Source organism: Lissotriton vulgaris, chromosome 11 (genome assembly GCF_964263255.1).
Source record: "Lissotriton vulgaris chromosome 11, aLisVul1.2, whole genome shotgun sequence".
Classification (NCBI taxonomy): Eukaryota; Metazoa; Chordata; class Amphibia; order Caudata; family Salamandridae; genus Lissotriton; species Lissotriton vulgaris.
The window spans coordinates 753552261-753569587 of NC_141699.1; the positions used below are offsets into that span (position 1 = coordinate 753552261).

Sequence of the window (17327 nt, forward strand, 5' to 3'; positions counted from 1 at the left end):
GGTCGTCCTGCAGAAGATGTGCTGGCCACTTCTGATGGTAATAGCGTGGCCAGAGCTGTTGTCGATGCCTTTGCAAACTCTATAGGGTGCCTTTGTTTGACATGCCGCTTCATGGTATGTATGGAAAAGGAATATTTTTTCCTTGGATTTCCTCTTAAGAGCTCCGATTTGCATATCGTGCAGGTTACTTTTGGCGCATTCACTTTCTTTTGATCTTCAGGATAAGTGAAAAATTGCCAAATGAAAGATTCCTTTTTTCTTCTTAAAGGTGGTCGCTCATTTCCTTCAGATTCGGAAGATGAATGCGGAACGGCAGCCATTTCAGCAAAGTCTTCTGGAAGATGTTCGACGTTGTTCTCTCTTGAGAGTAGAAAAGAAAGTGACGGAAGTGGGTGGAGTGGTGCGTGTAAATTCCAGAATAGAAACTAATAAGAACCAATTGGAAGTGTTCTTTTCAAGTCACATGTCTTCACATGCGCTTCTCAGGACGTGTACGCGGTGACACTATCTAGTTACGAACGTGATTTGGAAGTAGCGATCTTCTTCAGCGAAGTTTGAAAACGTGAAAAGAAGTGAATTCAAACACATACGGATTTTACATATTTTTAGAGCTCGATTTAAGTATACAATTGTTAAATTATAAAACCTTTTATATTTTTAAAAAAAATATTAAGGTGTGTACATCCAGTCACGCACGAACGATTAAAAAGAAATTCGGCTCCATTTAATTAAAAGGTTTATATGACAAAAAAAAAGCCTAGGTTCAGTGTCTTTAACGTACTATATGTTCTTTCATTGGTCTATGAAGAAATTCATTAGGTTTAAATTGCAAAGCTTTCACGAAATAAATAGGTGGGTGCGCGCACTCGGTCGTGCACGTAAGATTGGTATGTCGATATTTATTTCAGGTATATCCTTTATAGTTAGGAACTAGCATTCAAAAAACCTATGAAATTCACTGAAAAAACCATAGGTTTTACACTGTCATGACACTGTGTTTCCCAAGCCCATGACAAGCTTAGAAACACCCTTCAAGGAAACCCACCCCTGTCCCGTGCACCCAGCACTCCTGTACCTAGAAAGGAAAGAAGGGATTAGTGAGTCAAAAGAATTGTATTAAGAGTAAAAAGTATAATGAAGGTTGTCCTATTCAAACTGAAGCTCTTATATGTTTCATGATCGGTTTTGAACTGTTTATGTAGTATTCTGTGTTGGCAATCAAAGAAAAAGAAAAAGACGCACTTTTAAAATCAACACGCATCTTTTTGGTGCAAGGAAAAAAGACGCGCTTTTAAATCTACACGCATCTTTTTGGTGCGCAGTGAAGAATGATGCAATGCTCCGTTCTCGGAGTGCTCGGCGGATTTGGGCGTGGCACGCAGCCATTCCCCGACGTCCCAGGGTGTGGCTAGACTATAAAAGCCACACCCAGGGTTCCAGAAGGCGCTTGGTCTTCGGAGCATCCTGGAGGCAGCACCTGCATTGGAAGAGCTCGCGTACATCATCGAGGCCCAAGGACTGAGTCAGCCATCCGCTATTAATCATCGGACAGCCCAGAAACAAAAGCTAAGTACAATTTCTCGTCAAGGCGCCCAACGCTAGGATCCTCAAGACTTTTTGCAAAATAATACTTGATGGATATTTCTGATTAACCTTTTGTGAACCGAGTCAAAGACTAATTCAGACATGAGTGTTTTTAATGTTTGAAATATTGGTAATGCTTGTTAATTTGATGTATAGAAAGTAATTTATCCTCACAGAATTTTCTGAAGTTTCAGCCGGGATAGCAAAGGCTTTAGTAGTGAACTGAAACTATTAAACCTTAATGGAGAAGTCGTGATTAAACCTACAAGCTGGGAAAAGAAGTGAGTAGGATTAATTCAAAGTTGTTTTACAGGGAAAGAGAGATTTAAGAAAAAGTGCAAATAAGTGTTGTTTCTTTCTTAGAATCTTAAAAACCAAGTCTGGGGGCGGACAAGTCAACCACCTTCAACTGAAAACATCTCAACCCTTGAGCACACATCACGACGACGACATCCTGGACGCGAAGACCTATCGAGTAGTTCGCAGGTAGGAGACTGCTTTCAAAAAAGTCTAGAAAAGAGTTAGAGGAGTAGAATAGGAGGTTAGAATTCATTAGGACACCTGCTTAAACAACTTTCTGGTATATTTTCAGGTCGACTACTAAACAACAAGTAGCGTCAGATCCGGCCTCTCTCCCTGACTGCTACCCAACATCCTAGTGTATTAACAAGGATCACTGGCTGAAAAGGTAGGGTTTTGGGGGATTGGTCCATAGCGTCTCTGCAAAACCAATCAAGCACCTTACAGGTAAGGTTGAAGCTCAGCTCAGGTAAGAGTGCTTGATCATATCTGACATACACACGTTATAGTTAGGAACTAGCATTTGAAAAACCTATGAAATTCACTGAAAAAACCATAGGTTTTACACACGTTATAGTTAGGAAGTACCATTTGAAAAACCTATGAAATTCACTGAAAAAACCATAGGTTTTACACACGTTATAGTTAGGAAGTAGCATTTAAAAAACTAATGAAATTCACTGAAAAAACCATAGGTTTGACACATGTTATAGTTAGCTGGACATTTCACTCATATAAAACCAATGAAATTACCCGTTATAGTTACTTCAGCTAACTATAACTTGCGCGCCCGCAATGCACTGCTGATGATGTTACATATTACATCACTCATCACATTGTTAGTGACATTACTCTTGATATCACTGATAATAGCTAGTATCTGACATATGCTGCCTACAACATATAGGAATAGTATGTCACTGACTCTTGCATGAATGGAATATGTAAAATCTCCTAATGTAGCATATTAACACTTAGACACTGAGATACTTTTGGTAATAATAAAGAAACAATAACCTATATAGATATAATGTATCAGTGATAAAGCTACTTATCAACACATTTAGCCACTAAAATAGAAACTGATAGACAGACATAGATAGGTATATATTTAAATATTACTCAGTAACACATGCACTCATTAAGATATTTTTAATCAGTCAGTTATAAATCTATTTGTCACCCAAAAAGCAACCGATTATACACTTATATACTACAATTTTTTTTCAACCAACTTTCTGATCTACATATATAAAATATATGTAATTTTCAAAACTAACCCATTTAATAGATGATGTCATGAGTGATGTGATGTGTGACATCATCAGCAGTGCATTGCGGGCGCACGAGTTATAGTTAGCTGAAGTAACTATAACGGGGAATTTCATTGGTTTTATATGAGTGAAATGTCCAGCTAACTATAACATGTGTCAAACCTATGGTTTTTTCAGTGAATAAATATATATATATATATATATATATATATATATATATATATATATATATATATAATATATATATATATATATATAATATATATATATATATATATTATAAAGAAGCAACAGCGTCTCCCCGTTACCGGAGCCCCAGACTCTTCAGGGTGGCCTCACTGCATGGGCACAGAGCAGCCCACAAACACCACACTGGCAACAAAAACAATGTGAGGCCCAATACCTTGAAAGTTGCTTTATTTCAAGAGCCTTCTCAGAGTGCCTGTTTCCTTATTGTCCAACGTTTCAGCTTTGTTGCCTTGATCACGGACAGGAACACAAGCGCCCAGGTGCGCTCGGATGTAATTTATAAGGTGAATCACGTGACTGCATTTATCCACACTACTGTATATATCCGTCCTCTGGCCGATATTGTAGAAAGCTGTGGTCTGACCCCCTTCTCATATGCCAATGACACCCAAATTTCTGTTTCTCTGCCAGCTCAAAAGAAACAGAATGCGGGTGTCTTAAACACCTGCTTGTCAAAAGTGCTGACCTGGATTAACATTAACCACCTTATACTGAACAACACCTAAAGATCATGACCAAGATTTTGGTGGTGGGCAACCAGCCTCATCTTTGGTGGCCCCATCTGTAGCCGAAGACTCTTAGGACATGTCCTACCCCAACGCCAGCTGTTAAGAATCTGGGCATCTTGTTAGATAACAAGCTTTCAATGAACACCCATATCACCAAGGTAGCAGCCACCTGCTTTGGAATGCACAGACAGCTAAGAAAGATTCTTAGCTGCCTTCCAACTTCAACACAAAGAACAGTGATTCAGGCCTTGACCTCTCAAGATTGGATTACGGCAACATTCTCTTTCTGAATGTTACAAAGGGTGCACTTAAGCGACTGCAGGTAGTTCAAAATGTTGCCGCCAGGCTTCTTCTAAAGCCGCCTAAAATTACATCCACATCCAAGCTTCTGCACAAGCTCCATTAGCTACCGGCCGAGAAACAAATTAATTTTAAAGAATTATACTATATGTACAAACTGTTGTTGATTAAGGGTTCTCAGTATCTCAGACATCTCGCTCTAGCAGTTCCAACTTTTACTCAGCTCCTTGAGTAAAAAGAGCATCTCAAGGAGGCTGTGCCTTCACCTACTAAGGTACCAAGCTGTGGAACGCAATTCCAGTGTCGCTGAGATCTTGTCAGTCTCCTTCCATTTTTCGTAAACAGCCAAAAACCTGACAGTTCAGAACAAACATCTCATTATCACTCTGAGAAAGTACAGTAAAGGACGTAGCACCGGGAAACCCAGTGCTTTATGAAACCCTAATAATAATAATATTAAAAAATAATTTGATTTCATTTTAGAATTGATCTTTTAGTGAAGGACCACTGACTGAGGATTAACATGAACACATAGGTTGGAGCCACAAAAAATCAATTATTTATGAAAGGCCAGTAGCTCATGAAATCAGACAAAAATTTTTTTTGAACCAACTGGTCTTACCTACAGACAAGGCATATTCCCTGAAGAACGGACACCTGAACCAGAAGGGTAGGATGTGAAGATATGCTTTCAGGCCTGGGAAGAGTTCTTTAAAGCCGGTATAGTTTGTACAGAAGTTTCCAAATGCTCCAGCAACTAATACGCCATGAGGGTGAAAGCCAAGTAGATAATTGAATTTTGGATCCAGGTCAGCGGTTTTAATAATCTGAAAATCACAAAAACGAACATGAGCAATACTACTTCAAGCCATGTAGCAGCTACGTAAATGAACAGAAAAGCACAGACATAAAAACAAAAGCAGTTTTTTTTATTTGAGCAATTTCTATTATTTTTAAATTTCATAGCGTACAAATGGCACAAAACTAATGACAAAGCTGATACCAAAGACCGAATGAGTGGCAGGTCAGAAAAGGAAATAGGCTACTGGAGATTGAATGGTTTTAAGATACTGAATAAAAGTAAAAAATAAAATAATGATTCATGTGGAAATGACAGTAAAAAAAATACAGAAAGTATACGTAAGCAAGCAGATCAAAAATATGAAAAAAACAAGAGAAAGTTAGCTGGCACATGGCAGTGCCAAGATGTTGGAGTCACAACCCACGTAATTCACAGTCCAGACAATTCAACGATATAGGCATAGAACTATGTGGTTATATTTAAGTCAGAGTTTTCATATTAAGAATGTCTTTGTTTCACGATTAACTTTGGGGCTGTTTGATGCAGCCCCCCCCAAAAGCACCCATCTCTGCATATTTCCAGGAAAGATTCACAGTGAGAAGTCAAGCAGAGGCCAAGAAAAAAGGGTCATAAAACATTGATTTTTCATGTTCATTCTAATAGGAGACACTGTTCACTGTTACAGAAAAAAAGTTGGCATGCCAAATTTGGCACAAAAAAACCCTTACTCAAAAACCAACCATGGTTTTTGTTATTTGGTGTAAATCTGTTCAGCTGTTAGAGAAATTTGCGTTTAACGAAGTGTTCTAGGTGGTCATGAAAGGGTTAAAAACTTGGGTAAACCTGGACTGCTGGTATCGCGGGAACAACATTAAAAAAAAATGGACCCTTTTGATTAGCCCAAGGAGCTTTTTCTCTTTTGAGCCTTTTGGCTACCGCGTGACTAGGACTTTTTGCGCGGTATGAACAAATCTGACCGACTGGCTCCAGCTACAAAGAAAATGCTGCAGACACCAACCCAGGACTCTAGGACTACAAGTCCAGTGGATTTTTCTTTTATTTTAAAACCCCATACAAGGGCAGTCGCCAGTAGGAAGTTATAGCTAGGACCTACTTTCCATAGGAAATCCACAACATTCTACTTGGAATAAGTTTGGCGCCAGTGGACGACTCTTCGTGAATTTCTCCAAGAAAATGGCCTGCTCGGTTCCGCTCCTTCCCTGAAAGTTTGGGGGTGATTCGTCAAGCGGGGGCCAAGAAAAAAGGGGAGTCCCAAAACGTGTTTTCCCCATGCAATTTTCCTTAGGGACCTGTAGCCAGGGCTACACCCAAACAGCTGAACAGAATTACAAGAAATTTGGCAGAGAGGTAGAGTTCTGATCGCAGATTGTGCTTTTTGTTAAATGGTGTAAATCCGTTCAGTAGTTTCTGAGAAAATTGCAAGTAAAATCATAGTGATATCTAGAGACGGAGTTCAGCACGCGTACGGAAATCTGTTCAATTACGAGCGCGAGCTGCATGCTGATTGGCTGTGAACTGTCTGTCAACACTCGAAACCAGGAAGTGTTGGCGGCAATCTTGTGCCTTGCTAGAACCGAGTCACAAGAAAACAGTAAAGCAAAGTTGAGAAATAAGGAAGGGTGTAGGCTAGAAACATCTGACACTCTAGGCTTGCTCAGGGGGTCGTACATGGATGTTTAGGCTCTATTTTTTATTTTTATTTTTTTAAAGGAAAATCGAGGCGTACACGTTTGGAAACACGTACAATTACGAGCAAGAGCTGCATGCTGATTTGTTGTCAATACTCCAAAACAGGAAATGTTGGCGTCCATCTTGTTTGTCGCGAGAGCCGAGTCACAAGAAAACAGTAAAACAAAGTTAAGATATAAGGAAAAGGGGCAGGGTAGAAACATTCTGACCCTATAGTCTTGGTCAGGGGGGTGGTACATGGATCTTTAGGCTCAATTTTTATTTAAAAAAAATAATTAAAAAATGGCAGGGTGCTCGTGCATTACTTGTACGCGGTGGAAAAGATGAAAAAAAAACTAGAAGTCCGTTTTGTTTATTATGTCCCGGGGGGCATTTTTTAGAGCTATATTTCTATGACAGGATGTAAAACTTTCCGGGTTTTTTTGCTGCATCATTTGTACCGTCTACGCATGCGCAGCCTTGTTTGCAAGTGGACTTTTTTTTCTTTTTCTTCAAGTTCGCCAAGCAAACCTCTCCTGATTTTAGGTATTACATTTGCTGCTTTCTTTTCCCGGGTCATGTGCGTTATCCGGTGCTATACTTTTGTAATATATTAATAAACATATTGTATGTATATTTATTTGAAAAGTAGTGTCAAGGCGCCAAACGTTGATTACATACTCCATCCAACCGCCATTTTAGTGGTTTTCCTCCGTTATTTTTATTATACCTGTTACTTTCATTTTACCCTGCGCATATTTTCTCTGTGTTCGATGAGATTTCGTATCACAGATACCACGGTGTTTGTCCTTGGCCTCCGATCTTATTAGAGTTGGTGACACGTATACCTAGAAACTAATTTGAAGGATGTAAGGCAAAGGCATTACAACACGTGTTGGTCAACAAAAAAACATTATTAAGATTATGCATTTATCATGTGTGGTAAATGCATACTCGTTGTAAAAGCATGTGTGGAAAAGCAATATGCGTGCTAATGGTTTTGTGGTGACAATCACGCGTGCTTATGAACCGGGTCTGGGCGTGGTGGAGTCTAGGTTACCAGGCGGAGGGGCACTGCACTAATACAATATAGAATATAGGATTTTTAAAACTTTGAAACAAATTATTCCATAATTATCCTAGATTAAGTCTTCTGTTAGTATGTTCAATAAATACATGAATATATGTTTTCGAACAATTAAAAACATTTGCGTCTTTTTTGTACGGGGCGCCGTACATGACGTCACACGGAGGCTTTGATGCAACGCGTAACATCGAAGCGTATTCGTAGCTATGCTGAGAATGAATAGCAGTATAAACTATGGTGCAATCACTCTCTCGCTGTCAAATCAGAGCACAGGGCACGCTATGAGAATGGTTAGAAGTGGTCACTCATTGGAGATCCAATTCAGGTGTGTGGCTTATCCACAGTATCATAATGTTATGTTTTAACCTGGTTAAGTTTGAGGTTTGCATGAAATACTATGCTATAGGCAGATATGGATGTTTTGGCAGCGCTTATGTCCATGAAGCTTGGTTATTACCAATTACATATAAGTGCCTGAGGGAGGGAAAAGAAGTCTATGTGAATGGCGAGGATTGCACAATAGTACCAGGTCACTCCTTAATTTGTAGACACATACAATTCCATGGCTCTTGTATATAAGATGCGCCTAATTTGGACTGAGTTTTGAAAGGTAGTCCGACACCTGCTATCATAACAACGTTCAGTTTACTGGAAACGGGAGTTATTTACTTTGAAATAATGGACACTGTTGTGCAATGTTAGCAGGCATTGCTTACATGATTACGGTAACTGAGCGTGTGGTTTGATTAAAAAAAAGTTGTGTTAACTCCTTTGCATGGGAAGCTGGATGTTTCCATCTGGCAGTCGATTTCGACCTTGAAAGCAGAGTCAACCAAATGAGTCGTATAAGAGCGCTATTGTCGCAAAAAGAGGTCGCCCTTAAATCTGGTACAGAAACATTTGTCCTTTATGTAGCAAACACCTGCATAGAAGTGCATGATTTATTAAATACAGACGTGCTCTTGAATTTTGGGGAGTTAATTTAGAGTATCTTTAATGTGTCCTTGACTATGGGGTTACCTTATTTTTTTAAAGTTAGAAGCAGTGGCCTTGTGACTTCTGTAGAAAGTATATTTGGTGTTTTTTTTTGTGATTTTTTCATTCGATTTTTTCCAGTATCTTTGGTGGAATGCGCTTAATACTCGCATTAGTTGCCGGTGTGCTTTTATTAACTTGTTTACATAAATATGGATGCGCATCCTGCAGAAGACGATAATATGTCCCGGCTGTTGCTGCTCCACAACTGAATGCTTAGTTACTATGGAGCGCTGCCTCTTGCAACGTTGAGTGCAGCTTATGGATTATCGTTTCGATTTTCCTTTTTCACATGCGTTCAACCTGTGTTCCATTGCCTGAGCTGCGATTTTGACTGGGAGCTGGATTTGTGTCTCTGCAGTACGGTGTCTCCCAACGCGGATTATGACCAGCTGGTGAGCCCCTTAGTGGTTCTTGACTTGCTCTGTTCTAGCGGCGGGATTATGGCCTTAGCAGCGACACATGGAATAATGGGACGTTGGAATGTTTTTGCAGCGGTGCTTGAGTTCTGGGCACGCAGTTAGATTGAAGATGACCCGAGTTTTCCTCCGATGGTGATAGAGGCTCCGGTTGTTGAGAAACATGTTTGTTCATTCTCACTATTTAATTGGATGGCTGAAATGTTTCCAGATGAGAACAATGACTTCCTCTTGGAGACTGTTGCTACATACAGTGCTTACACGCTGTTGGATTAAGACTCTTTGATTTTTCTACGTATTCTTTATTATTTAGTTACTGTTTTCTATCAAAGATCGAATAACTTTTTTGGGGAAATGTGAACTTGACTCTGCTTTTTAGGCTTGGACTCTGAGTTCCTAATTCGGCCACGTTTATATCACGTGCTTTGATCAATAAAGGGTGCTGTGGGGCTGAGCGTTGCACTCACAGCCTGTTAAGTTAGCATGGGTTTATTAGAAGCTTACATGCTATTTTTGCTTTCCTGCTCTGCTTTGCACACAACACATACTTGTGATATTGTTTAGAGACAGCTGAGTAGTTTGCTTTATATGAGAATAATTTGGTATGCTAGATTTGTAAACTGCCTCGCTAGTTTTGTGTGTATAGTGAGGGCATGGAACATCAAAGTTATCTTGAATACTGTGTCTGTTATTCAGAATGATCCTCGCATGTTCGAGCCATAATACATATTGAGCTGTGGGCTCTTCTGATACTTGCGCGTTTCATAATCCATTGTGGAGGCAACTTAACACACAGTTGGAGAACATTCATATCTTGACAGTTTGTGGAGCACTGAATGTGATCCACTACTGCTGATTACCAGAGGTATGGGTGTGCCCATCTAATCCTACGAGACTTTCTGTAGTTATAAACTAATCTGCTAGGTAGGGAGGGTGAAATTTAGGTATATATATTAAATGTGTTTACCTTTAGCATTATAGGATGCTTTTTCCGTTTGTATTTCATAGAATAGTAACAATGCTGACAACCTTGTTTCTGATAATGTTTTGTTGTATTTTCTAAGGTACTGTGCATGAGATTATGGCGTTAGAAATAAACATTTCAAAGTTGCACATGTCTTTATTTACATCTTGTTTTTGACTCGTGTAAGAGTATATTGAAAGAGTGTTTTTGTTATCCACTTTACTTCATGTAATCTAAGTCGCATGTTCTGGGTTGACTAATCATTAATGTTTTTGCTCTAGGGTGAAGAACCAATGAGTGACTGATTGGTAAGGGGTTTGTGTAGTAAGGTGGGTTTTGGTATACCGTAATTCACTGAGGTGCTAAGTGTTTATGCACAGTTTTGTGTATGAGCAGAATTCCTGGAATAGTAGTTACAACAAAAAGGCTCGATAAAGGGCTTGCACTTTGAATATGAATATAAAATAGAAGAATAGTTGATAATCACAGCTAAGGGATGCAGCAATTAGATGTGTGTATGTGTGGATGATGTGTAGATTGAGTAGAAGATGAAAAACGTGAAAAATAAGAAAGGTTGGAGCGGCGCAAACTACCCACTGCATTGACAGTGAAGTGGATCTTTGGATTTCCAGGTCATTACACAGATAGGGTGTGGGATTCCGCAGTGGGAGCAAGAGAAACTAGTACAACAACTAAGGAAGAAAGCTAGTGCATAAAGTATATACAGTTGGGCAGATTTACAAGGTCGTGGGAAAAATGATGCAAACGTGGCGCAAGGGGCTTGTAATCCTGCCGCAGTGTGTGGTAGAAAAGACGCAAGAAAGGACAGAAGTGTGCAAATTACCCACTGCTATTCACGGGTAGTAGTTACCAAGAAGGCTGAATAAAGGGCCTGCACTTTGAATTTGAATTAAAGAAGAATAATTGATAAGCTTAGGCAAGAATGGTAGCAAGTAGGTGTGCGTATTTGTGGTTGTTGTGCTGATTGAGTGGAAGATGACTAAGGTGAAAAATTAGAGAGGTTGCAGAGATGCAAACTTTCCATTTCTTTGTAAAGGAAGTGGGTGTTTAGTTTTCCATTGCATATATATATTCACTGAAAAAAAACATAGGTTTCAGGCACGTTTTAGTTATGAATTAGCATTTAAAAAAAACTAAGAAATTCACTGAAAAAACCATAGGTTTCAGCCACGTTATAGTTAGGAATTAGCATTTAAAAAACCTTAGAAATTCACTGAAAAAGCCATAGGTTTCACCCATGTTATAGTTAGCTGGAATTTCAAAACCATTGAAATTCCCCCGTTATAGTCAATTTAATAGTTCTTCCCACTCTTTCTCAAAGTACCACATGCATTTTAACAATATAATCTGTGTCAGACCTATCTTATCTTGCCCTCTAGGTCTGCATATCTTGTAGAAGAATTCTTCCAGTCTGATTTTTAATTCAGTTCAATTGTTCTGTCCAACCTCCTCAAAGCGCCCCATGCAGTTCATCAATTTAATCCAGTCCTAGTCTGTTTTTCTCTTGCACCTTATACAAAGGCATGATGATGTATCATATTTTAGCTCATTCAATGTGGATATCTTTTATAGGTCATATAAAGTGCTTCTTCCAGTGGTAAGCAGTGCCAGCTCCTTAGTCACCAACAATATTTCCATTTTAAAGATGCTTAAAGAGTTCTGCATCCCTATTGTGACCACAGGGTTCCTTTGTTCCCATTCTTATAATCATTTTTAACTCTGCTTTCTTGAATTTTTACTCTCAATTGCCTCAGCTTCTTAACTTTGCAATATGTTGGATTCCAAAGTAACTCAGTTCTGATGTATTCCCAGCATGCCTTTCCCGAAAAGTGTTTAACAATCAGGTTTTTTAAGTCCTTATTTTTTATGGTTCTTTGATGTTGTAGGATTCTTAGTTGCACTTTATTTGTTGTACTTCCTACATATTGTTTCATGCATGGACACTGGAGTTCATGAACTACATGATCTGTGTTGCATGTTATGTGATCCATGATTTTTCCAGTTCCCCATTTGCTAGTTTAAAGGTAGTTTTATTTACTCCATGTTTGCATGCCTTGCACTTCAAACACTTCCAGAATCCATTCCTCTTGTTTTTCATTAACAAGTGATGTATCTACTTTCGTACTGGTTGTAGTTTACTGGACGTTAGGTCTAGATATACATTTTCACTGGGAGAAAAAAACAAAAGTAAAGTGATGTTAGTAAGATGAAGAAATCAGTTAAATCATGCAGTTTTAAATGTGCAAAACCACTGAAATTCATGTGTTCTAATTATCTCAAGTAACTATAACTGGTGCCTTAAGTAAATTAACTTACACCACGCCATGCACAGCGTTGTCTTCAATTACGTTATTTCAAATGTTGCATTGATTTTATCAATAATCTCACAGAGCATGTCATGAGTGATGTGATATGTGGGATAATTAACAGTGCATGAAGAGGGCATGTGTTATAGGTACTTGAGATAACTATTCCTGGTGAATTTCATTGGTTTTGTACAATTAAAATGAAATGCTTTAACTGAGATCTTCACATAGCTATGTCACTTCAACCTTTGGTTTTTTTCAGTCAATTTCTCTCTTTGTTTTTTTTTTACTTAGTGATATTTTATTAGCTTTTGGAAAGCCACACCCCCCACCCTGAGGAGAAAATGTAGCCACATGCGGCGGTGGGGTAAGGCGGGGGAGTTGGTTGGCCAGCTAGGACTTAGCCTTTAGCTAGTCCCTGTATCCAACCCTTGCCCCGCACAGCCTTTTTGCAATGCCAAGCCTTGCAGCCAACCAACCTCCCCCACCCACAGGCAGCCAAATACCCGCAGCTCATGGCTTTGGCCATGCATGGCAAGGGTTTTGTCGCAGAGCATGGTCTGCAGCCATGCCCTGCAGCCAGCTCCCGCAGGCACCCATCTGCCCTGTGCCGTGGTGGGACCTCGGCCTCTGAGGAGGCAATAATATTTATACATTTATCTACCTATTAACACTTTAATGAAGTAGGTAGGGAAGAACAATAAAAGCTTTTATTTACCTATATTTAAGGCCCTAACCAAGAACACAGGCAAAGCCTGGTAAAAGCTAAATGGCTGTGTTTTGTGAATTCAGCCGTTAGTCAATCATATATTGTGCTGTGAAAGGAAGGTACTTGGTGTACTGCAAATTTACCACGGTATACCGCGGCACAATATAAAACTAAGTGTTTTGTTTCTTATAACTTTAATAGTACTTCCCCAATTCAGAAGAAATACCCAAAATTACCCTTTCACACTAGAATATATATTCCAGCCGAATTTCATCTACATCAGTTTAGCCACTTTCACACTAGGTCTCTTTAAACTACACTCTAGTACACCAAACGGTACTCCACTACACACTCTGCTAATTGATTCTATGTGACTCCACACTATACTATGCCACACCACTCTACGCAACTCTAGTCTATGATATTCCACTATGACACTCCAGGTCACTTCACATTTAGATATTACACTCAAAGGCACTCCACTGTAGACCTCAACACTGCACTACTGTAATACAAAACATGATCATGTAGACATAAACTATACACCCGCCAAATTTAATTCAAATCTAGCTGCCCATTTTCATGCTATGTCTGTCTAAATAGTACACAGAAAATGGATTAGTGAAAAAAACGTGTTCTGGGACCCCCATTTTTGCTTTGCATCCCCATGGCAAATCTCCACAAAACTTTGCATCGTCTGCCAATGTAGAAAAACCAATGTGCCTGCAAAGTTGTGCATACATTTGGCAACTGTGGCAAAGTTAATAGCGAGGGAAAATGCAAGGGATTCCCATCACTGGGAATCCAAACTATAACTAGAGTGGCTATCGTCAATCTGTAATAATATATCTTTTTTGGGGCGGGTACAGAGGTGGCAAAAGCCTTATTTAAATATAAATATATATTACCTACTGGCGGTCACCAGTAGGTAGTTATAGTTAGAACCTAGTTTCCATAGGAAAAGCATTGTTTGATTTGCTATTAACTTTGGCGTTGTTTGACGAATCTTCGCGAAATTCTCCCAAAAAAAAGCCTATGCAGGTCAGCTCCAACCCTGGAAGTTTAGGGGTGATTTTTCAAGCGGGGGCTGAGAAAAAAGGGGGTCCCAAAACTCGTTTTTCGTGTGTTAATTTCCATAGGGCATTTTGAAGCAGGCTACAGTCGAAACCGCTGAATGGAATTACCTCAAATTTGGCAAAAAGGTAGGGCTTGGTTCAGAAAGGGTCTTTTTTTTAAATGCTGTAAATCGGTTCAGTAGTTGCTGAGAAATAAATATAAAAAAGTTTCAATATCTAGGGCCGCAGTGGAGTTGCGACCCCCTCCCGACCAAGAGCTTTATTCTATTTGGCTATCAACACTGCAAACCAGGAAGTGTTGGCAGCCATCTTGTGACTCAGTAGAACAGAGTCACAAGAAAACCGTGAAAAAAAGATATTAAACAAGAAAAGGGGGTAGGGTAGAAACACCCTGACCCCCTAGGCCTGCTCAGGGGGTCCCACAAGGACCCCCTGGGCCAAAAAAACTTTAAAACAAATTTCAGCTGAATTCACGCTGGGGTTGCGAATCCCGCCGACATTTTAAAAAAAATGCGCTTAATTTTAATGAGGCCCTTGGGTGGGCCAGGTCCCAGGGGCATTGCTTAAAAAATAATAGCGGGGCCCGCAGCCCCGGGGACCACCACCTCCCCGGGGCTTATTATAATGTATACGGGGGCACTGAGGCCCCCCCAGGGACCGCCACCTGCCCAGAGCAGTAAAAAAAAAAAAAAAAAGCATGGGGGTCCCAATCTCCCCCACCGCTGCCCCAGCGACCGCCACCTCCCCGGAGCTTTCAAAATAAAGTGCGGGGGCTCGCGACCCCCCCCCCCCACGCTGCCCTGGGGACTGCCACCTCCTAGGGGCTCTTTTTTAAATGAAAAAGTATGTGGGGGGGCCTCGAGCCCCCCCCCACACGCCGCGGGGACGACCATTCCCTGGGGCACTAAATTTTTCAAATTGGGGGGTCCATTACAGACCCCCAAGCCCCGGAGACCACCATCTCCCCGGGGCTTCACTCACATTGGCAGGGGGGCTGCGCAGCCCCCCTCCAGGAGCCTGTGATGGCCCTGGGGACCGCCACCTTCCAGGGCCGGCTCCTGCAGTGTCCCGGGGTGCCCACCCCCGGGACACTGCTGTTTGCTATGGTAGGGCTGGAGCAAGGCTCCTGCCCTACCATAGCAAACTTGCTTTGGATTTTGGAAGCGAGAGCAGGGAAACCTGCTCTCTTTTCCAAAATCCAAAGCAGATTACTTTTCCACACGAGGAACTGCAGGTCAGCAGCTCCCCATGTGGAAAAGCAATGCCGGCTCCTGCAGGAAGCGAGGAGCCGGTGGGACCGTGGGGGAATTGGGGACCCCCACAGTTCCCAAAGGATAGGGCTGGCCCTGGTGGATGGGGTCCCCGGAGCTAGAAGTGGCCCGGGAAGGGGGCCACGTGGCCCCCTTGCCCCCCCAAAAAATATAATAAAAAATAAAGGCCGTCCCCGGGGCCAGTAGAGGCCTCGGAAAGGGGGCCACGCAACCCCCTCCATAAAATACAAGTATACGTGGCCATGCGCCAGGGGATGGGGTCCCCGGGGCTAGAAGTGGCCTAGGAGGGGGGCCACCCCCCAAACATTTTAAAATAAAAAAATAGGCAGGAGGGCGTGGCCTGGCGCAGGTGAAAATGGCCGCCTAAAGAAAGAGCTCCGCCGGGGCCGAGCCCTAAAACCCTTAAATCTGCTACAAATCCTGCAGGAGTGACCCGAAACACCCGGAACGTTGGCAGAACATCATCCGACCTGATTTCTGCAAAAATTCAGACCGAAACAGGACATTATGGTCCCGTTTCTCAGCTCAGAGGCGGTATTGTGACTGCTAGGAAAGGTCCGCGCAAAGATCTAAAGTAAAACCTCTAGCCTATCTCTATTTACCCTACGTGGCAGATTACCTGACAGGAAGCGGACTGGCTTTCTCCCTTCTCTGCTCCCTGCCTACCCCAGCCGCGTTCGGAAGCCCACCATCATCTGCACCGGGCTTCGCCTGGGCCTCGGCAGCCACGGTGGGGAAGCGGGAGCTTACGCTCTCGGAGTCCCCAGAGGCCACTCTGCACACTGCGGGAAACTGGTCAGCACGCCTCTCATCACAGTCTACGCTGCCCAGCTGTAGCCTGTGAGTAGGATTGGGACAGCGGGCTTCTGTTCAGTCTCCAGCCCCCCTGTGGCCACACCAACATAGACTCTCCCGAGCTGGGCAGTGTTTCAGCAAAGCGACTCTACAAAGGCACAGGGGAACTGCGGCAGTTGGAGACGATGGGCCCTGATCTCCCCTATGCGCAGAGGCAGTCGGCCCTTGAAATGTGAACCGGCTGTAATTGAAATCCACCTGGGGACTTGTACGCACCGCCCGCAATAGAGGCAGAGCAGATTCACAGGGCGGACTGGGTTGCTGTGCCTACACAAGAGGCAGTTGTCAGGCAGAGCGGCAGGAAGGCCCCACACGTGGTCGGACAGCAGTGGTGGTGGTGGTGGTCAGAGAGCGGTGGTGGCAGCTGTCATCGGGAAAAGCACCAGTGGTGCCTCCCGGGACCTGCGGGGAGTGTCCCAACCCCCCACCCATGCACGCACTTGTCGTACTCACTGTAGACAGCAACAAAAGGGTGCCACATTTGATACGCTCTGCAATCAAATACCAGGCCTGGCCAGACTGAGACACTGGCAACAAAGACACCACAGCACTGTGGAACCACAGTGGGGTGTTTATGAGCTGCAGAACTATCCCTCCGGTGAAGTGGGCCGGACGCATACACCACTATTATGAAGCCTAAGGGTGTCACAGCGGTGCAAACAAATAAACTCAATAAATTTGCGGTTCCAAAGCAAGTTCCCACAGACGAAGGAGCCCAAAGTGGACAGGCTGGAGACAGCAAATCATCCCTCACTCCAATAATGGCAGCCGTCCAGGTGCTGGGAGCCATGCTTGAAACCAACATTGATAAAGTATCCATCGAAAAGAACTTGTTAAGGACCGACTTGAAAAAAACCGCGGACAGAGTTAAAGTGAA

At 42.1% G+C, this 17327-nt stretch overlaps 1 protein-coding gene across 1 annotated transcript in view; it reads right to left on the reverse strand.

The window, feature by feature from the left end:
* LOC147683459 (2-acylglycerol O-acyltransferase 1-like) overlaps positions 1-17327 on the reverse strand; it is a 295228-nt gene that overhangs the window by 152681 nt on the left and 125220 nt on the right. The window contains exon 3 of the mRNA XM_086943877.1: positions 4839-5043. Coding sequence (XP_086800003.1) covers positions 4839-5043 — 205 coding nt within the window. The remainder of the gene's footprint in view (positions 1-4838; positions 5044-17327) is intronic.